This window comes from Lactuca sativa, chromosome 5, assembly GCF_002870075.4.
Source record: "Lactuca sativa cultivar Salinas chromosome 5, Lsat_Salinas_v11, whole genome shotgun sequence".
Classification (NCBI taxonomy): domain Eukaryota; kingdom Viridiplantae; phylum Streptophyta; class Magnoliopsida; order Asterales; family Asteraceae; genus Lactuca; species Lactuca sativa.
In genome coordinates, this window is record NC_056627.2 from 129,609,434 (window position 1) to 129,632,063 (window position 22,630).

The window sequence follows — 22,630 nt, forward strand, 5'->3', positions numbered from 1 at the left end:
TTCTTGATTTAACCATTTCTTCAATTCTTGATTCCTCTTCTTAGACATGCAATTGTACTAAGAATCGCTTAGAGGATCAATTGAGACATGGTTCTTAATCATTAAGACCTATCATAAAGCATAAAAGCGACTCTCCCTTCTTCTTAGAATGGAAAAACTTTTATCTTTCTGCCTACTTGATTCTTCTTATTCGTTCTACTATTGATCTAAACCCTTTAATCAATTCAGAATTACACTTAATCTTGTAAGTATAATCATATTTACTAAACCTTTAGTAATTCATGACGAATGTCTTTGTTACTCTTATGGTGGTCTTGATCAACACGCAACTTTGTGTACTCGATCTTCTAGTCCTTCACTTGACACTTTGTCAACGAATTGGTCTAATTTCCAAATATGAAATTTCTCATTCATCGTGTAACCAAGTTGCATGATTCCAAATTTCTATCCAATTGAAACTTTGGGCGATGAGAAACTCTCCCTATTTGGTAAATTCTTGACATTTCCATAAATAACATAAATAAGAATCATATCCATTTGTTGTAGAAATATGCAAACACCAATTTTCATAACGATTTCATTGCAAGGAAATAAATAAATAAATAAGTCAAACGAAAATTTATTTTATTTATAAAAGCAGCGGAAAACATTTGTCCTTACAATGCAAAATCCATTGAAAACTATGTATTTCAAAAGAGAATTTCTAACAACTCTACCATAACTATCTAAGCTCAAAATCTAATCTTCAAGTCCATGCATATCAAGATCCATTCCTTGTGATTAGATTCATCTTGTTCTTTCACCAAGCTTCCTTTCTTTTCACCGATCCTGTAAAACATTCAAATGCAATCTTATCACATTATGTATCAATGAATAGGAACTTAATGAAGTTAGATAGTGGATTTTACCTGAAGCACAGGCATACTCTTTGACTCTTCCATCTTCTGGACTCTTTAGGCTCTTTGGGCAGACTTGTATCCAACGCCCTCTCTTTTGGCAGCAAACGCAGGTCGGTTCTCCTAGAACGTCCTCGGAAGCATGGTCGGTTGACTTTCCCAACAAATACGCTCCATTGCTTCGCCAAATCATTTCTGATTCAGCAGCAATGAGCATGTAAGTTAGTTCAATGAGGTTGTCGTCATGATTCATCATATAATACTTTCTTTTGAACTCATTATATGATTCAGGAAGTGACTGCAAAACCCAATTTATAGCCAACTCATCTGGGAATGACACACCCAACATTATCAACCTATCAATGTGTGATTTCATTCCTAGAACGTGGGCACACACGGGTTTACCATCTTCATGTTTCATTTCCAATAGGGCTTTAGTGATATTGAACCTTTCAATTCTTCGATCTTGTGGGTTGGGGAGAACAATAGGAGGAGGAGGAGGAAGTGAAGCATGATTTCTCGTTCCTCGATTAAATCGTGGAATACCATCTTCATGTGGAATACTTGTTCCACGGGATTTGGGAAGACCATAGTTGTCGAACTTTGACATCTACAAAACGGGAGAAAACGAATTCAAGTTAGTTGATTGATTGAGTCCTTAGTAAGTCACCCAAATGAAATACTAAGGCTAGGACCCAACACAATATTCTACAACTCGGGAGAGGGATGCCGTAACCCTAATTGCAGAACATTTGAAGGTAAGTGAATGACGATTCACTAATTTCCACCGCGAAAAACGAAAAAGGAATTTAAGTTTTAAATCTATGAAAACTCCTAGATCTTTTGAGATACATTGAACTTTCAATGGCATGTTTAAATCTCGATATGCCCCTCTTGTTTGTGACTGGGATGCCGAGGATCACAAAGCGGGTGTGAATAACCATGCAAACTTACATGGTGCCCTCACATGTTACAGTCACCTATTCGATGTGCCGGTAAACCACACACGCTCCACCGAACTATGACAAACATTGAGTCACCCTTTGCTACCTTTGCTTAGACCCATTTAGTGTGCCGGTTAACCACACACGCTCCACTAACGTCTTCGCAAGGGCACAAAGTGTAATTTCATGGAATTGCATCAATTCACTTTTGCCTAAGTAACTAAGATTGGGAATTTTGTGAAAACATTTAGTTACTTTAGTAATTCATTATACTTATAATGGAAGGTTTCGTCCTATCCTACCCGTTCGGCTAACGACCCTCCACTAGTCAAGAGTGCGGTGGGTAAGAGTGGATACCCATTCAATCGCCATTTTATAGGCAATTTCCTTAAACACCCCTTATAGACTAGCTTCGTGAATGAGGCCTACTAACGGTAAGACTGACTTTTAGTTATACATATGTATAATGTTAGACTTTTAATGTTGTATATAGTATAGGGTGTATTTTATAACTTTTAAAATACTATGTGGTTAACTTTAACAATTACACTTTTAATTCTATTAAATGGTTAACCTAAACTTTTATGGATTTATTAAACCTCTTTTAATTATACACCTTAATTAATTAATAAAACCATAAGGGTGTGATTTGAACTTTTTCAAAACTATGCTAGGGTTTTAGAATTTAACATTTCTAATTAAACTTTTAATCAACCTTTAAATTCCAAAACTTGAGGGCAAGTTTTGAAACATTTCAAACCAAAGGGTTTAGAATTTAAATATGCATCAAAATTATACTATTTAATCAAAATTTAAATTCCAAAACTTGAGGGCAAGTTTTGAAACCTTTTTCAAAACATTAGGGTTTCAACTATTTAAATTTCAAAACAACAAAACTTTTGGGGTTCAAATTTAAACTATAAAACCTAAAGGGCCAAATATGAAACTTTTCACAACAACAAGGATCAAATAACAAATAATTCAAATTAACATTTAATCACATAATTATCCATATTTGATGATTTCTTGCAAAATAATTTATCAATTTACTTAAAATAATTAGTCAAGTATCTTATAAGGAAACAATTATCCTATTAATTGATAAATATCTTCAATTAGATTAAAATTATAGTCAAATATATCATATAATCGGATTAATATTAATCTAACATGATAAGGTAATTATCCCAATACAAAAACAGCAAGAAATCCCGAGATAAGCACTGTCTGACGCACCGACTCGCCGACTCACCCTCTGGAACTCGCCGAGTAGGGCTGACTCGCCGAGTCCAAGAGTGACTCGCCGAGTCAGGTCGAACAGTGAGGCCAAAACACGATTTTCAGTTACACCAAGCATCAATACAATAGAAACCAATCATGGCTCTGATACCACTGATGGGTTTTGGTCATAAGACATCCTATGTGCTCATACAAACCCTAAAGCTCGGATCTAGGTTTCTCTATTGTACATACTTTGAATCCAAGACTTGAACCCTAATTCTAGCATATGGAAATCAGAATTCACATGTAAATAGGTTTAAGAACATACCTTGATTGTTATGTAGCAATAACAATCCAATTCCTCCTTGAATTGACCTTGGAAAGCAAAGAGTCACAAGTGTCACTCCTCTAATGGCTTACAAACACCATAAGCAAGTGGAGAAGGTATAAGGAGAGAGGAGGGAGGTTAGAATTCGTATTTGGGACCTCTTGGGAAGGGATACCCGAATTCATAACCCTAGGGGTGTTTATATAGGTGTAGAGATAGGGTTTCAGTCATTATCCTTATCTAGTTGATTATCCATTAAGCAACCAATAAGATAATCCTTGTATCCTTATCATACTCGAATTCTAAGGCTTTCCAACCTTAAATTCGTTCACCATACTTATAAGATAATTCTTACCTTATTTTGTAACTATCACATAATTACAAATCAGCCCCTCTAGTTTAATTAATTACACTTGATCACAAAATTAATTCTCAATTAATTATTGACCAATATTAATTAAACAAATATGATTTCTCCTTTAATATATTATCCTTATAACATATTAATAAATCATATTATCCTCTCTTTCTATTCATTTCTCCAATCAAGTTGCTTTGGTGAAGGCAACCCAAAAGGACCATGCACCATCGGGTCAAGTACATACCAAAATAGTTATGGACTTAGACACTAATCCAACAGTGATTCTGGCAATACTCTAAATAAATTGTATTGAAAACCTCTTTGTAATAATTTAATGAAATCAGGTTGTTTTTGAAAAGTTTAAATTGGTTGGATTTTTTCGGTCGTTACAATTTTTCGATTGTTTTTTTGTCATTATATATGAACATGTAGATTCTCTTTTCTGCTAAGCTGTGTAATTTTGTTTTAGTAAACAATATGAATAAAAACTTATGCTTATTGATTATCCAAGGCATTGAAGATAGAGACATAGAAACATATAATTTATACTCAGAATTTTTAAGATATAATGATTTTTTTGGATTTAAGGACTACTTGTAAATGGTAATCATCTATATGTGATCGCTTAAACATTTTGATGGAGATTGGACCGAAAACGATAAAAACTAAAAGAAGTTTTATTCAGCTCCCCTTTTTAGGGAATGATTATATGTGAAGAGAAAGATACCATAAAAAATAAGTATACTTCTACTACTTAACAAACTTCAATTCAGCCCCAAAGCTCCAGCAGATTCCCCTAACTACTTTTTCTACCTCTACTTCATTTACCCTAGAAAAGACCATATTGCCCCTGTGTTGACTTACATCGGATTCTCTCCCACATATAACTTTTCGTCCTTTTATAGTTGATTTTAGATGCTATATTGGGGTTTAAGTCCATTGCTTTGTATTTGGTTAATAAGTCATTAATGAATGGTTTGCAATGCTTAGTATATCTTTAATTTTGAGTTTTTACCCTTTTTGAGTTTTTATCTTGTGTGTACTATTTCATTAGTTATACTTTATAGTTGCATTTATGGATGTTTTTATTCTTTTAATCTGTTCCCGAGTTCAACTTAACGAGAGAAAGAAAAGGAAATTGATGGAAATGAGAAATAAATAAAAGAAACTGTTGTTCCTGAGATTCATTAAAGGAACGAAGTGGAGGGAAATGGAAGGATCACTTTCTCTCGTATCTTTCCTTCCGATTTGGGAGGATTTGGAAGGAAATAAGAAAATGATTCATTTTTCTTCTACTTCTCTCCAACTCGATAACACAAAACAAATTTTGTTTTCCTTTCCTTTCTCTTCTTTTCTCTTCTTTTTTTTTCTTTTGATAAACTTAGGAATAGAGTGTTTAGTCTTTGTTGAAATCTAATATTACATGCTAAGCTTTCTTAATTGGAAGAATGTGACTTTAAATTAATAATTCTTAATAATGGACCTGTTTGTTATTAATAGTTACTTGCTTTTAAAGTTCTAATAAGAATGTTATTAGGATTTGTTAAAATAAAACTTAATTGTTCATTGTTTGTTTAGAGAAATTTGTTTATTATGAGAAATCTGTGTAATTCATTGATTTTTGTTAATTCATCCACTTTTAGGTCTAATTTGTTTTTTTTCCTTCTAATTTTCAATAAATGTTCTTTTGTAATGTAGGCATGGTTTATTGTTGAGTTTCATAAAATATTTTGTCCATGATTGATTTTTTACGTTTTTTTTTTTCAATTTTTATAATTTTATATTTTATTATATAACATAATCATTTTATAATTAATCTATACATAATTGATTATGTCTTAAAAACACATTGTAAACTTAATTCAAATTAACAATTTTACAATTACAAAGAAATCATGTAAGTTTCTAAAAAGATAATTTTGGAAATATATTATTAACTTTTAAAGTTGTTTTACCTTGGTCTCGTATAATATACGGGTTATAACCTAGTAAATTCATATATGACTAGCATGATGATGTGACATCATTTGGGTGTAATAACATGTTGCCCATACCAAACACCTTTAAATTAAAATACATTCTCCAATCAATCCACGCTTATTTGTATTTTGTCTACGTGTCATTTTATTCCATATGTTTGCTATTGATTTATTCACACAAAAATAAGAATTTTGACAACATGATATCTTTATTTTTGTTTTGAAAAATAAAATCAAATGTTTTCTTAAAATTTTAATATTAAAAAATATCAAAAACATTATAAATAATAATATTGTTTTTAAGAATTATAAATAAAGACGAAAATGTTGGTTCAAAAGAAAATCTTTTTCAAATGTGAGTGTTTAGCAGAAAAAACTAAATGTTATATATATACCAAATGATTTCTACTCTAACGTTATCCAGAGATTCAGGGTTCGAGTTTTGTTTTATATATATATATATATATATATATATATATATATATATATATATATATATATATATATATATATATATATATATATATATATATATAAAAGAAGATTTGAACCCTCAATCTCAATGAGGAAGGACCACATCGGATACCTTTGTAGTAGAAAGGGCCACAAAGGATATTATTGGAGTAGAAACTCTTTAGTAAATGATTTTTTATAGAACACCAAAAATAATATAATGAATATTAATCGAATCCTAAATGATATTAATAAATTATATATGCCGTAAAAAATCAGAACACCTAATATATTATAATGAGATCATCATGAAGTACAATTGACCACGAAATGCAAGTAGGCGGCTGTTGTTGATAGAAAAGGCAATAATTAAGAGGCCCTCCCAGCTACCGTTACCCATACATTTGACTTCAATATCAATGACCAATCGTGTCTTTAAAGCGAAGCAACACCTATATATATTTGGTAAACCCAAGTTGACCAATTCACAAAACGCTGTGTGAATGAATATTTTAAACCTATATATATCAAGTTTATCCATGTGTATGTGAACATCCAACTGTTATCATGCAAATCTGTTGACCAACTGCTGTATAAAACTAGAATCCGTGATGCCATAAATCCAACAACACTTCCAAAGAAAAAACAAACACTGCCTTTCTGTATAATCTGCATCCCGGAATTAAACCATGGCATCCAATGACTCCGCTATTCCTCCACATGCCCATGCCGCCGTTAGTATGGAGGTACCACTAAAGACGTCAGCGCCACCACCGGAGTACAGTGCTACAAGAGGCGCAGGTGGATCTAAGAAGCATGCAGTGGTTGATGTGTTCTTCAGGGTCGTGCTTTTTGCAACTTCGGTGGCTGCTATCGTTCTTCTGGTCATTTCTAATCAAACTGAGCTTATTCCGATTGCACCCGGGATAGCAATATCCAGGACTGGAAAATTCAGTCACTCCCCAGCTCACATGTAAGTAACTTCAGCTTCAATCACCAAAACCATTGGCACAAACTTCATCTATTATGGGACATGATATTAATTACGCTCTTTTTATGATGTAGAAACCTTTTGGCAACGCTCTGCACGGCTGCTTTATACAGCATCATCACCGGTTTAATATCAGTTTTCGCACTCAGGAAGCCAGGAGGAACCTCAACAAAGCTAAATTTTCATTTTGTGATAGTCGATTCAGTAAGCTCCTGAACCACACTAATTTATTTATAATGGATCCATGTTTCATTCGTATATAAGCAAAACAAAATAAAATAATTTTATCTATGAAAAGGATACTAACATATAATCGTCGGGTATGGTGCAGCTGCTATTAGGTATCATGGCTGCAGCAACAGGAGCATCAGGAGGTGTATCTTACGTAGGACTCAAAGGAAACTCTCATAGCAGATGGAACGAGATCTGTGACACGTACGATACTTACTGCCTCCGCGTTGGAGCCTCTATTGCTTTGTCGCTCGCATCCTCCGTAACACTTCTACTGTTGGTTTGGATCAATGTCTATGCGCTTTCCAAGAAGATCGCCAGGCGATAGTTTACTACATATCAAAAATATTTCCGATGTACAAGTTTCATGTTATTCATCTTTTGTAGTGTAAATTTGTATGTACATTTACTTCTTGCCAGTTTTGTTTTGTGTTTGTAATATTTGTGGTTGATAAAGATTGCATTAAAGTTATTGTTGATTTTGTTATATTTCAAAGCATTACGGGTCCTACATATGTTGAAAGAGAAAGATAAATCTTAGCATTCCATCTTTTCGTCGTTCCACGACTTTCGAGCATTTGATCTTTTTGACTTTAGAATATATAATTTATGGATTCAGAAAAATTTATAAGTGCTTTATGACGTGAACGCAAGCATTTATGTTTAAAGAGTATTAGATAAAAAATGTGTCGATATCTACTAGGGTATATGGAATATGGATGCTCTTTTTCCCATTGAACATTCGTATATGGATGCTCTAAAAACAACAGTATTTCAATTAAACTCTGTTTTTTAATTAAAAGAGGTTTATTACAGTGTTTGAGGACAAATGTGTAAATATTAAAATAGATTCTTCAAAATGAATAAAAAATACTTTATCCTGAACAACTGATAAACTAAAAAGTTGCTATCTATTAAAAGTTAAAAATAATGCTCTTCCCACTTGATTATAAAATAATATGTATTTCTCTCGTATTTATCATTATCTTCCATTTTCAAAATCACCAATTATGACTTAACTTGCAAATATATCACGTTAAATCCAAACATATTGAATTATGAATCATTTTTAAAACAGAAATTAAATATTTTTCTATTTTTTATTTTTATAAATCATTGTATCAAATTAAAGATAATGATATGTGTACATTTAATGTTTATTTAATGATATTTTAGTATATATCAAACACATGTTAACATTTAAATGGACAACCTGATTAATAGGAACAAAAAATAGAAGAATATTTAATTTTTCTTTTTAAAATCCTCTAACCATATATTTTGACCTTAATTCGTTCTTTTAGTTATAAAAGATTACGATATTTTTTAATTAATTCATTACATAATCACCAGATTGCATTAGACTTATATATATTGTTTTCTAAAATCTACTGTAACTACAATAATATAAATCATCAAACCTATAAATTGTTGATTAAAGCGGTCATCATTACCTTCACGCAGTCTTCTTTTCATTCAAATCTACTCCTGCATCGTTTTCAAACTCACAGGTACATATATAATCATAATATTTTCTTCTTTTTTCCTTTTCAATTTGTAATCGGTATACACTTTTAATGCGTTTTTTTTCTTTTGCACAAACAACATTATACTTATGTCAATATGTCTACAACATACATTGTACCATTTTGCCCTTCGACTAAAAGTGACAACTAGAATATATATCACACTTTAATAGGGACAAACAGTATGATTTTATGATATTGTTTAACAAAGTTTTATGACATATTTAAATATTCCTCTTATTCCAATGCAAGAAACAACAATCTACTTGTGTCGATTCTTGTATTATAGCATCATACTTTAATTTCTGCTTATTACAACACATATTGTACAGTAAAAAAGTCTAAATGTTCATATTTTATATGAAAAAAACTCTACTTGTTTATATTTTATAATAAAACGCACATTCGGACGTTTTTCCTTTATACTAGAAACGACCACTACAATATATCACATTATAGTAGGGACCAAAAAAATGTGATTTTATGTTAGTGTTTAACAAATGTTTATTACATTGATATTGCAGGTAAAAATAGGGACCATTACTTTAATTAAAGTTTATGTGGTTGTTTATTTTTCAAAATGTCAACACAAGTGTGTGCATACTGTTTGTGTGTGTAACAATGTTAAAATGTCAACACAACACGTGCCACAGCTTAAGTGTTTGACTTTTATATTGCATTTTACAATATATTTGTAACGTCCCAAAATACGAAGTAATTATTTTTTATTTTTCAGTCAACCAAAACCATCAATCATTCATTTCAATATCATTCAAAGTGTATCAATGTAGAAAATATTTATCAGAGTACAAATCAAAATTATAGAATACGGAACATCGGTGGATGTTATACGATCATGTCAGGTCCTTCCCCTTTGAACTAGAGGTACCAGAAACCATAAACATAAATTGTAAGAAAAAAGCTTAGTGAGTTCCTCAAAATACCACACATCATACATATATCGGGCCCTACCCGACATTGGGCCCCACCTGATACATATCTGCCAGTCACATGTGGTGGGCCCTACCCAACACATTCATCAAGCCCCGCCCAACATCTGGCCCTGCTCGATATACATACAAATGATGGGTTTTATATGTATAAACATGAATAAATCTTTAACACTTAAGGGTACATGCAACCTAAAGATCTAAGTTATAAAACTATTGATGTAACATTCTATTGAAAAATAGAAACCTTCTGATCCTAGGTAATTTCGACAATTGTAGATGAAAAACCACATCTCTAGAGTAGGAGGAGTGGCCAAAAATTTAAGCTCAAGGTGTCTTTTATAGTGCAACTTGAAACCTTATATAACCCTAGATGAATAAATTAATATTTATTCAAATTGGTAATTATGCAGTTTTCCTATTTATCTGCAACGAATATTCTAGATACTGTGGAATACCCTAGAATTCATCCACCTCCTTCTGTCACACCCCCGACGGAGGTAGAATATATCGGGCTGTGCGACGAAGTTCATGGATCACATATAAACTGAATATATAGCACAAGTACAACGATAAACAAAACAACATTTATATTCCATCATAAAATTCAAATACAAGGTTCTTACTAGATAATATAGTAGTTGCCTTTAAACAGGTAGGAGTATATAATAAAAAGTAGTAAACTAAAGTGCCTGAGATTCCGGAGTATCCGTCGTTCGAATTTTCTTGATTATTGATTTCCTGAGAATACATGTATTTTGAAAGTCAACACGAGGTTGGTGAGAGTCACATGTTTTTTGTTAACACAATAATACTTTTAAAAAGTCTAAAAAATATATCTTTGTATGTACAACAATAGTTAAAAGAGTGTTTGCAATGAGTCTTTAAAAGCCAAAAATGTTTTTTTGTATAAGTAAATCCATACTTCAAACTATATTTGTAACAAATACTTAAAAGTCAAAATGTATCTTTTGTATAAGTAAACCCATACTTTAAACTGTATTCGTAATAAATCCTTGAAAGTCAAAATGTATCTTTTGTATAAGTAAATCCATACTTTAAAATGTACTGCTAATAATTCCTTGAAAGTCAAAATGTATCCTTTGTATAAGCAATTTCCATACTTAAAATGTACTTGTAATAGTTCCTTGAAAGTCAAAATGTATCCTTTGTATAAGTAGTTTCCATACTTAAAAATAGTTTTGAAAGCAACCAAACTTATGAGTGAAGTGAGAGAGATATATATTCATGTTAATGGTTTTAATGAGTTCTATAATCGAGCTATTGACGAAAAGTACCCCTCCTTACAACGCTTCATTGGACGTTGTAGTAACGATCGTAGACACATATCACCTGCTACGATTGATCAGTCGAAGGTTGTAGCTAGCAACCTTAGGTGGTGTTGTCGACCCCATATAGATCTATATGTACCTTGCTTTGAAGATTAAGGATTATAGTAGTGTCTGGAAGGCTAAGTGGTTAGACTTAGCTAATAAATAAGTATCATCTCACTAAAAGTCATTAACAAAAAGTTTGTGAATAACTCTCCGCCCTAACTTAATGGTAATTAAGTTACTAGCCATAATGAATTTCGTAGTATAACATTCATAAAAGCTGAGTATGGTTGATGTATATAAAAGTATAAATAACTCGCTTTTATAGAGAAATGTATTTCAACGTAACAATCTTGTATATGTGTGAAAAGTCTTATGCATAAAAGTACTCATGGGTAGTAGTCTTTGAAACTTTGAAATACTTTAAACTTGTAGCATGCATATCATATAAGACTTACGTATTTTGTATCATAAATACTATTTAGCACATGTATTCTCCCTCAAAACGAATAAATATAAAAGAGGGGTCGTAACTCCCACCTCGATATGCGGTTAACGAGTTGTTTTTGAGTGTTAGATGCGAGATCTGTGAGGTGTTGTTGTGAATTTGATCTTTCGAGATTAGATTAGTCTTGATGATTGAATAGACTATAGAACCCTTTAGGGATGATGGAAGAAACCCAAAGTGGTAGAAAGTTTGAGGTGCAGATGTTCCGAGATGAAAACGTTTTGAGACTTGTTGAAACTCTGAGACTACAAAAATTCGAAACTATAAAAGTTCCGAGATGGGTGTAAAATCCGAAGGTAGAAGGTCCAAGATGAGAAAATTAGAAACTGACCAAGGTTCCAAAGTCTAAACTCTGAAACTGGTAGGATCCGAGACTAACAAAAATTCTGAAGTCAGAAGTGTTCGAAGTCAGAATTCTGAAATGGAAAGGTGTCAGAAGTGGGAAAAATTCTGAACCTGATGGAAATTCCAAAGCTAGGTGGGTTCCGAAGTTGACAAGTTTCCAAAGTGGAAGAGATCTGAAACTGAATAGTTCCGTAAGTGACGAAGGAAATTCCGAAATTGGCCAGAATTCCGAAGTTGACTTGCTGTTTTCGGTTTTCTACTCCTATTTTGAGTTGATTTCAACAAAATGAAGGTTTGGGATGATATCGGTGTTTAAGGGAGAGGTTGTAAGTGTGGTAACAGTGATTTAGGATAGTGGAATCATTTTTTGGGTTGGTTACTAAAAGAGATTTGGGAGAGATTTACCAGAGACTTGGGAGAGATTTGTAAGAGGCTTGAGAGGTTTGAGAGAAGAGATGAATGAGCTGAGTGGTGTGGAATGAATGAGGAGATGAATGAGGTTTGAGAGAATAGATGAATGATTTGAGTGTAAGCCAAAATGGAAAAGTTGAATGGGTGAGGTTACATTGGATAATCTCAGGGAAAAGACTTAAGATTTGTCCTTCCCAAATCTAGTGAGTCCCATCCAAGGGTTATACCCTTATTAATGGCTTATTAGTACTCATAGTCGAATGCATCAGGATCCGGGTGTTGAGAAATTTTTTCAAAGATAGCGATGGATTTGATTTAATTCAAGGATTTTAAAAACTTAAACAGATTACTTTTTAGAGTTATGGAACTCCGAGAAATCATGTTTGAAGTTTTGCGTCTAAACGGCTCACAGTGCCCGTTTTCGCGACTTTTGTAAATACTTTTACTAAAAATATTTCGAGTATGAAATTAAATAATAGACTATAGTCTGACTCAAAAAGCGTTCTCATAATTCTTGTCGGCAATGCGTAAGTACCTCAACGGTGTGAAATAGTTTACTTAGAATAGGTAAACCAATGTTATACCGGTTTGGTTTCTTAAAACGGTCGTATCTTTTGCATATGAACTCTGTTTTGAACGTTCTTTATATTTTTGGAAATAGGGAAGCACGTAGTATGAGTCTAGAATGATTATTTCGCTCAACACTGCTTATTACAAATTTTCAGTTTTCCAGACGTATTATTAGGGTTATAGTTTACACAGTTTGATTCGTTTGAATTGATACCATCAAGTTTCACATAATAGTTCAAATGAACTTATTTAATTTACTTAGGATGCACTGAACTTCAACGAGTCAAGTTACGACGAGATTTACGATAAATTGGCCATCTATAATATTAGCCTTAAATTCAGGGATATCACATTACCTCCCTGCTAGAGGAAATTTTATCCCGAAATTGAGTTCGTACCGATAGTACAAGGGGTTTCGATGAATCGTAATGTATTTTTGTAGTAATTGATCCATGCCTAGTCCTTCTATAATCACCTTGTGCATACAAGTCTTATTTAATCAAGATTTGAAAAGACGACAGAGTAAATGATTCTACCTGAAGCCCACAACCAAACAAGGAATAGGAAGTAAAGCAGAATCACACATCCTAGGTCTATAGAATCTTATTTATATACAACCCTAACGTATACACCTAATAAGAGTAGGTTACTTGCAAGGGTTTTTAGTTTCTACATGAATAACATGATTTCCTCGAGTTCATCGTTGAGGTGAGGTGTAGAGTTTGATTTAGAAATTTTTGAGTGAGACCGTAAGAGCATCATGGGTAGTGTATCTTATACGACTTAAGTTTTTTGGGATGCGTATGCAATGACTGTAATCATTTTCATCAATACGCATTCTAACCCTTGGTGAGAGGCATCACAATATACTACAAAGTCTTATGTTCCCTCCGAAAGAGACAAAATTGGTGCACTGCATAACAATTGCTTCAATTTACAAGAGGTAGACTCTTGACTGTCTCCTTAATTAAACTTTTTATCCTTTTGGGTTAGTGTGGTGAGAGGCTTGGCTATCTTGAAAAAGTTATCGATGAACCTCCGATAATAGCCTGCAAGCCCTAAGAATTGGCGTGCTTCGGTTGGTGTTGTTGGTGCTTTCCAATTCTTGACCGCTTCAATCTTCGGGGGATCGACATGAATCCCTTTACTGCTAACCACATGACCGAGGAAATGAACTTTGTTAATCCAGAACTCACATTTAGAAAACTTTGCATAAGTTTCTCTTTTCTTAACCGTTTAAGAATTAAACGCAAGTGCTAGCCACTCCTTGGTTCCTGAGTATGCCAATATGTTGTTGGTAAACATGATCACGAATTTATCCAAGTAGTGTTTACACACCTGATTCACAAGGTCCATGAATACAGTGGATGCGTTGGTCAGTCCAAATGGCATAACTAGAGCTCGTAGTGACCGTATCTAGTTCGGAATGCCGTTTTTGGGTATCTGTTTCTTGAACTCTAAGTTGATGACAACCGGATTGTAGACCGATCTTTGAGTAGTGGCAGGACCCTTGCAGTTGGTGGAATAGGTCATCGATCCTCGGGAGAGGATACCTATTCTTGAAAGTGAGCTTATTCAACTCTTGATAGTCGATGCACATCCTGAACGATCCATCCTTTTTTTTTGACAAACATCATTGGGGCTCTCCATGGAGAGAAGCTTGTCGGATAAAGCCTTTGTCGAGAAGTTCTTGAAGTTGGGTGGATAGTTCTTGCAATTCCGATGGTCGAAGACAATAAGGAGATCGTTTCACTGGTGCTGTACCTGGGATAAGGTCGATTCAAAACTCAACATGTCTGACGAAAGGTACTCTGGGTAGGTCTTTTGGAAATACGTCCAGGTACTTGCACACTTGCGGTATGTCTTTGATTTCCTTACCCTTGTCTTGCATATCCACCACATGGGCTAAGAAAACGTATTATCATTTCTGCAAATACTTCCTTGCCTTCATGCAAGTGATGACTCTTAGGTTCTTCCATGCCTTGTCTCCATAATCACAAGGGTTTCGTCGTTTGGTATAGGTAGTCGAACTGCTTTTTCATATTATTAAACCTTTGTTCGATGTGGTGATGACCAATTAATTTTGATGATCTCATTGAACTTTCAATGGTCATCGGAATTAGATCTGAGTGAAGACATGGTTTTTCAAGGTCAGACGGCGATTAGTGAGTATTTCTAAAGTGTTTTCTAATTGAACTAATTTCGATTCCTATTTTGTAAGTCTTATTAATTTTGCAAGTTTTAGGTTTTATCGTGTTTCTTAGAGTATGGCCAATAAAGCCTATGTCGTTATCATTATTAAATCATATGGGAACTTAATTATTGCTGAAGAGAAATGTACCAGTGATCATGACAGGGTCCTGGTCAACATCTCCTGCATCGATTACTATGTTGTTCCTTTGTCTCCCTAGTTCTTCAGTTTCGGATAGTCCTTCCTAAAATGCCATGGTTGCTTACATTCCTAGAAATTACGGCTTCCTTGGATCTTTCTGAAGGGTTTTAAGCTCTATAACAATCATATGGTGGACATACAACCCTAATGCTTTGGATATATGTTTTCTCAAGTTATACATGCAATTTCATTTCATCCAAAGCACAAACCCTAACTAGTTAACAATTGGAGATTTACAACAAAAAAACTAGTTTGATGAATACCTCTTAGTTGTAGTTTGTAGTTCTTGGCCTTTCAAGAGCTTAGTACCTTAAATGTGATACATCTAATAAGCCACAAACACCAAAAGCATATGGAGGAATATGAGAGAACGGTTAGTAAGCACCAAACGGATAGGGTTTCATCTTGGAACACAAGTGCCAATTTTGGGAGTGCAATGGTTAGTATTTATAGTGTAGAATCCCTAGGGTTTCATCTTAGAAACCCTAATTCATATGATTAGGCCTTAATCAATCCAACAACCAATATCATGGGCCCTTTTGAGTAACTCTTCATGGACTCTCACATAGATTTAGTCTATCCCTAATCAACATGGATCAGTAGCCCAAACTATAAGTGTTATTGATTTGCCTAATCAATCCCTGTAAATTTAATTAGTTTCTTTTGATCACTAAATTAATTCAAAATAATTCTTGATCATTACCAGTTAAATAATATGATTTCTCAATTAATATATTACCCTTCTAATATATTAATAAATCACGAATAACCTTTTTCTCAAAAATCCATCCTATCAAATTGCTTCGGTGAAGGCAACCCAAAAGGGTCATGCCACTATCGGGTCAAGTACATACCAATTATAGTTATGGGCTTAGACACCTAATCCAATAGTCTCCCACTTGGATAAGTCTAATAACTATTACTGCCAATGTAACTTCAAAATCCGATTAGCAATCTTAGCTCTCAAAAGTCACTGTCGATCTCTGATTTTATCAGTAACACGTCCTTTAGTTAAGGGATCAAATATTCCTCCATTCTACAAGATGTTGTATGGACTGATTCATGGATTATAATCATTCTCTCTGTCCATGTGTTGTTTCCCGATTTCCGACTTATGACGACTGACATTCAAACTACAATTGAACACATCAACTTAGTCCAGGTTTGGCCAAGCGCTTAGGGTGTCATCACTAAATCATTGAGGGGCCCATAAATATCGCTTTTATCTCACATTGGGTAAAAGGAACGGATAAACGTCAACTCATATGTTTGCTCAATTTACTAATCAAATAACACACAGCAATACGTTTTATAACACCAAGTTACTGTTGCGTTTATGTATCATCAATGTGCAACTGACTTGAAAACTACAACTCATATGTATCTGTTTCAAGAATATAAAATTTATCGTCTCACAATCAATCGTGATAAAATCCATGAAGTGATCTAGATGAGCGTGGGTTTAATCCAATACTCAGATCTTATTATAGGAGTACTCATGAACACTACAACAAACTTGTGCTATGTCTAAACACTTAGACAATCTACAGTCGGATTCATGACAATCTTACCTCATTACTTACTTCTAAATTATGATTGACTGTGGATTTTTGAATAATCTTATTATTCGGGAAGTAAAACATGAAAAGTGAAACATAAGAATAATCCAATCCAATATGGTCTCCAACATATTGATTACACATTATCCATTGTATAATGTTTCCACTGGAGACTTGTTACAGAACAATTCCATGGAGATGATGTCTCACATTCAAGGTACATTCCTTATACATCCTTCTTGCATAAAAGTTTCTAACTTACACATAGATTCTTAATATCCAACTCCCATTATGGAAACATTTCCATATTTACCATATGACAACTCATTCATAATAGTATCCTATCTATTGATAATAATGTCAATATGATCCATTCATTATTATACTTCCAACTGCCCACAAGTGATCAATCCTTAGTGAACCTTGGATTGTTGTTGACAGTTGTTTAACTACTTTAGGCATATCTGGTTCTGGTCCTTTTCCCTCTTAATGCCCTAGGCATTTGGAATCGATAGAACGGTCAAATACTACAACATATGCAATCGATCGTATACCTGAAGCATATGGATACGATTCATAATGTCTTACATAAAGACATGATACTTGACCAGTTCATTGCTATAATATTGCCATATTTAGAATTTCAAATGTTGAAACATTTCAACATGTTATTCATATATGTTCATGACTAAGTCTGATTAATACTCCAATCTAAACTTTTAGCTTCGAAATAAAGTATAAGTGTACTTTCCCTTACTATAGCAAAACAACTTTTCAAACTCTACAACTTTGCAAATCAAACTTTGTTTCTTATACTACACCTATCATAATGATTATGCTCCCACTAGCACAATAATTATGTCCTTACTCGCATAACACTTAGGCTCCCACTAGCTTTCACATGTACCCAGAAATTAGCTGGACTTCTAGAAATTAATACTTATTGACTTTCTTTACAAAGTTCAGATTTCTGATATGAAATACTTCTATAAGTATTTATCTAATCTCATACACCTTCTATAAGAAAGCTCATATGTGTGTCTAAACCATTTTAGAACTCACAGCGATAAGTCTCGAATGTTCAGACTAGTTTGCAATTTCTCACAATTCGAACTATGAGGAGGGATGCCGTAATCATACTCGAATTTGAGAATGCAATCACAACTGCTAATAACTTAAAATCCACTTAGTGAAATCGTTTCCTCACAATCATATTCATGAAGCGGAGAGAAACTTTATGTCACTTAGATTTTATGGTGTATTTGTTCCTATCCATGAGAATTTGTCATTTCCAACCAATATCATAAGATAAGGTCTACAAAAAATTCAAACTTATATGGAATGAACTTCTTCAATCTTAATTTCTTGCCATTTGGTAGCATAAGGGCCTACCATTTCTTCCAATTTATTGAGTAGCTCATCCACACAGATTAATGTACTTTCACTGATCAAGGTGCTTTGCCTTGTGTGATGAAATGAGGACTCATAGAACTCACATCCATAGTCGAATTAACTAGAATAGCACAGAAGCAAGAATGTGTCAACATGATAGGTTACGAACCTCAAGTCGTGTGCTAGTGATAAACAATAAGTTTATTCTTGATTAGTTCTTGAAGCTATTTAAGACCATTTAGATTCCCACTGACCTCTTGACATATAAGATTCCCTTGCCGAGAAACATTCCTTGACAGACAAAGATTCAAGAGTTAGTGCGAGTTCTTATCAAGAAAACACTTCATACAATTGGTCTTAGTTGGTCTTTGTTTTATCCAAAACATCACAACTACCAATTCCAAATGTGCAAGAGTAAGAAACATTTGTACTCCACATTTGATGAGTGTTATAAACCTACTTAAGATTATGTCACTCAAGGTACAATCTAAGATTTGATTTTAGACCTAAGTACGACTCATCTTTCTTGATTTAACCATTTCAACAATTCCCGATTCCTTTTCTTAGTCATACTTATGCACTAAGGGGTCCTTAGAGGATCAATTGCGGCATGGTTCTATAATCATTAGGATGATCATAAAACACGATACTAAAGTAATCTCCTTTTCTTTCATATTGGATAAACTTTTATCTTTCTGCCTAATTGATTCTTCTTATTCATTTTGCTTATACTCTGAAACTTTTCAAGTTATTAGAATTATACTCAAACTTGTAAGCATAACCGATCCATTAGTAAATCATGACGAATAGCTTTATCCTTCTTTGTGGTGGATCTGACTTGTACACATCAAAGTGTACCAGATCCTTTAGTCCTTCACTTAACTCACATACATATGCGAACAAGGAATTAGTTTCAATTTTTCTTAAGTACCAAGATTTTCATACATCATATAATTCAAATCACATGATTCCAAGTTTCTGTCTAATTGAAACTTGGACAATGAAAATCTTTCCTTACCTAGAAAATTATGACACTACCACAATCGATATAACTAAGAATCAAACGTTTTCAGCATTGCTATTAATAGAAACATATAAACAAAATTTTTCACAAATGTCATTGCAAGGAAATATAAAATGAGATAAAATAAAAATTTTCTTTTATTTATAAAATGCGAAAAACTTGTCCTTACAACACAAATTCAAATGAAAACTGTGTTACTAAATATTCCTAAGTAATCTATGGCAACTTGGGAAGTAGATCTTCCAATCAATTTTGCTTTACCAGTGCGCCAAATCATTGCGGATTCAGCAACAATTAGCAAATAGGTAAGATCGATAAGGATCATGTTGTGATCTGTCATATAGTAATCATTAATGAACTCACTATATAACTTAGGAAGTGATTGAAGAACCAAGTCAACAGCCAGCTTCCTTGGAACAACGACACCTAATATTCCTAGTATGTCAATGTGCAGCTTCATTTTCATAACATGTCCACGCACAGACTTACGTCTTTATTCTTGCATGCCAATATGGCTTGAGTGACCTTGAACTTTTTAATTCGATGAACATGTGGGCCATAGAGAATAATTGGAGGAGGTAGAGGAAGTGAAGTATGATTTCTAGTTCCTTGATCAAAACGTGGAGCATCATCTTCATGAGGAAAGCTTCTTCCAAAAGATTCAGGAGGACCATAGTTGTGAAAACTAGACATATCTAAAAGGGAGAAATTCAAGTTAGTTGATTTACTCCTTAATATAACACCCAAATGAAATATTAAGGCTAGGACCCAACACAATAATTCACAATTCGGAAAAGGGATGTCGTAATACAATTGTAAATTATTTGTCGGTAGGTAAATGATGATTTACCAATTCCACCACGAAAACGAAATTTTAAATAGATTAAGTTTTAGATGAAATTCCTAGATCTTTTGAGACTCATTGAACTTTTCAATGACATGTTTAATCTCGATTATGCCCTTCAAGTTTGTGACTGGGATACCGAGGATCACAAACAAGGTGTGAATAACCATGCAAGTTAGTTTGGTACTCTCGAAGTCATTTATCACCTAATCAATGAGTCGGTTAACCACATACGCTCCATTGATATATGATAACCTACAAGCTACCCATTTCCATCCTTCATTAGTCCCATATTAGTGTGTCCGTTAACCATACATGCTCCACTAACGACCAATAAGGCGCAATGTGCAATTCCATGGGCTAGCATCAATTTCACATTTTTCCTAAAATATCTAAGATTGGGAATTTAGAAAAACATTTAGTTACTTTTTATAATTATCATTATACTTTTTAATGAGAATTAATGTCATATCCTACCCGTTCGGCTAACGACCCTCCACTAGTCAAGGAAGCGGTGGGTGAGAGTGGACACCCATTCAATCGCCATTTTATAGGCAAATTCCTTATACCCCCCTTATAGACCAATTTCTTGAATGAGCCTACTAACTGTAACATTGGCTGTCTTATACACATATATAAGTTAAACTTTAGATCTTATAGTAGTATAAGGGTGTATTTTAAACTTTTAAAATACTAGGTGGTTTAATCTTTCAAGTAGATTGAAATTTTAAACCATTTTATTATAGATTTATTAATATTCTCTTAATTAGTGTTTTAATTAATTATTAATAAGGCCATAATTATTCCTTCTAGTTGTGTCCATTTAAATTTAAAAAATTAAAACCTTTAATTCAATACTTAAATTATGAAACCAAAATGATGTATTTTAAACATTTAAAATGCTAGGGTTCTAAAATTTAATATTTCACAATTAAAACTTTTAATCAAATTTCAAATTCCAAAAATTGAGGGCATGTTTTGAAACTTTTCAAAACCTAGATAAAATTTGAAAACAATTAAATTAATCATATAATTTATCAATATCACAAAATTTAACCTAATCTAATTTCGTATAGAAAGATAATTCAAATCAATTTCTATAAATAATTAATATTTTTTTTTTCAGAAAATCAAGTAATTATCTTAAAATTTTGACAATCATTATTCAATTGGATAAGGATAATCATTACCTTATCACAAAAATCAAATTTTATCAGTCAAAACAGTTTTTGGTAATGCTCCTAATTCAAATCTGGCCAAAAACTCGAATAATCTTCCAACAGATGATCCAACTCGTCAAGTCAGGGAATGGACTCGTCGAGTTGGCTCAATTCGTCGAGTCCCATTATGGACTCCTCTAGTTCATCATGTAGAGAGCAAATTTCGATTTGCTTCAGCTTTAAACAAATAACCAATGCATCAATATAAAGAAACCACTGTAGGCTCTGATACCACTGAAGGTTTTTGAGCACTATAACAATCCTATGGTGCACATATAACCCTAATTCTTTGGATCTAAGTTTTCTCAAGCTATACATGCAATTTCATTTCATCCAAAGCACAAACCCTAACTAGTCAACAATTGGAGATTTACAACTAAAAAAACTAGTTTGATGAATACCTCTTAGTTGTAGCTTGTAGTTCTTGGCCTTTCAAGAGCTTAATACCTCAAATGTGATACCTCTAATAAGTCACAAACACCAAAAGCAAATGGAGGAATATGATAGAGAGGTTAGGAGGCACAAAACGGCTAGGGTTTCATCTTGGAACACAAGTGCCAATTTTGGGAGTGCAAGGGTTAGTATTTATAGTGTGGAATCCCTATGATTTCATCTTGGAAACACTAATTCATATGATTAGGCATTAATCAATCCAAGAACACATATGATGGGCCCTTTGTACTAACTCTTTATGAACTCTCACATAGATTTAGTCCATTCCTAATCAACATGGATCATTGGCCCAAACTATAAGTATTACTGATTTACCTAATCAGTCCCTGTAAATTTAATCTGTCTCTTTTGATCACTAAATTAATTCCAAATTAATTCTTGATCAATACCAATTAAATAATATGATTTCTCAATTAATATATTATTCTTGTAATATATTAATAAATCACAAATAAGTACTTTCTCAAAAATCCATCTTATTAAATTGCTCCAGTGAAGGTAACCCAAAAGGACCATGCAACAATCGGGTCAAGTACATACCAACTATAGTTATGGGCTTAGACATCTAATCCAACACTTTCTGTAGTACCTCGAGATATGACCTCTCAGTTTACATTTGCTGTAGATTATCTACTCGTAATTTCCAACATGATAGTAATTGCATTTGGTTCAATGAGATAAGGTTCCAGAGTAGGAGT

At 33.2% G+C, this 22,630-nt stretch overlaps 1 protein-coding gene across 1 annotated transcript; it reads left to right on the forward strand.

Moving 5' to 3' along the window:
• Positions 1 to 6,732: 6,732 nt before the first annotated feature.
• On the forward strand, positions 6,733 to 7,876 carry LOC111880393 (CASP-like protein 1). The gene is made up of 3 exons (XM_023876816.2): positions 6,733 to 7,155; positions 7,248 to 7,377; positions 7,505 to 7,876. Exons 1-3 carry the CDS (start codon positions 6,872 to 6,874, stop codon positions 7,730 to 7,732), a joined length of 642 nt encoding a protein of 213 aa, XP_023732584.1. The 5' UTR covers positions 6,733 to 6,871; the 3' UTR covers positions 7,733 to 7,876.
• Positions 7,877 to 22,630: the final 14,754 nt, after the last annotated feature.

Excerpts from the sequence above, each read along its gene's own strand:
- LOC111880393 (XM_023876816.2), top strand. The coding sequence starts at position 6,872 with ATGGCATCCAATGACTCCGCTATTCCTCCACATGCCCATGCCGCCGTT. Across the intron at positions 7,156-7,247 it reads AGTCACTCCCCAGCTCACAT|AAACCTTTTGGCAACGCTCT; the intron begins GTAAGTAACTTC and ends TTTATGATGTAG. Across the intron at positions 7,378-7,504 it reads ATTTTGTGATAGTCGATTCA|CTGCTATTAGGTATCATGGC; the intron begins GTAAGCTCCTGA and ends GGTATGGTGCAG.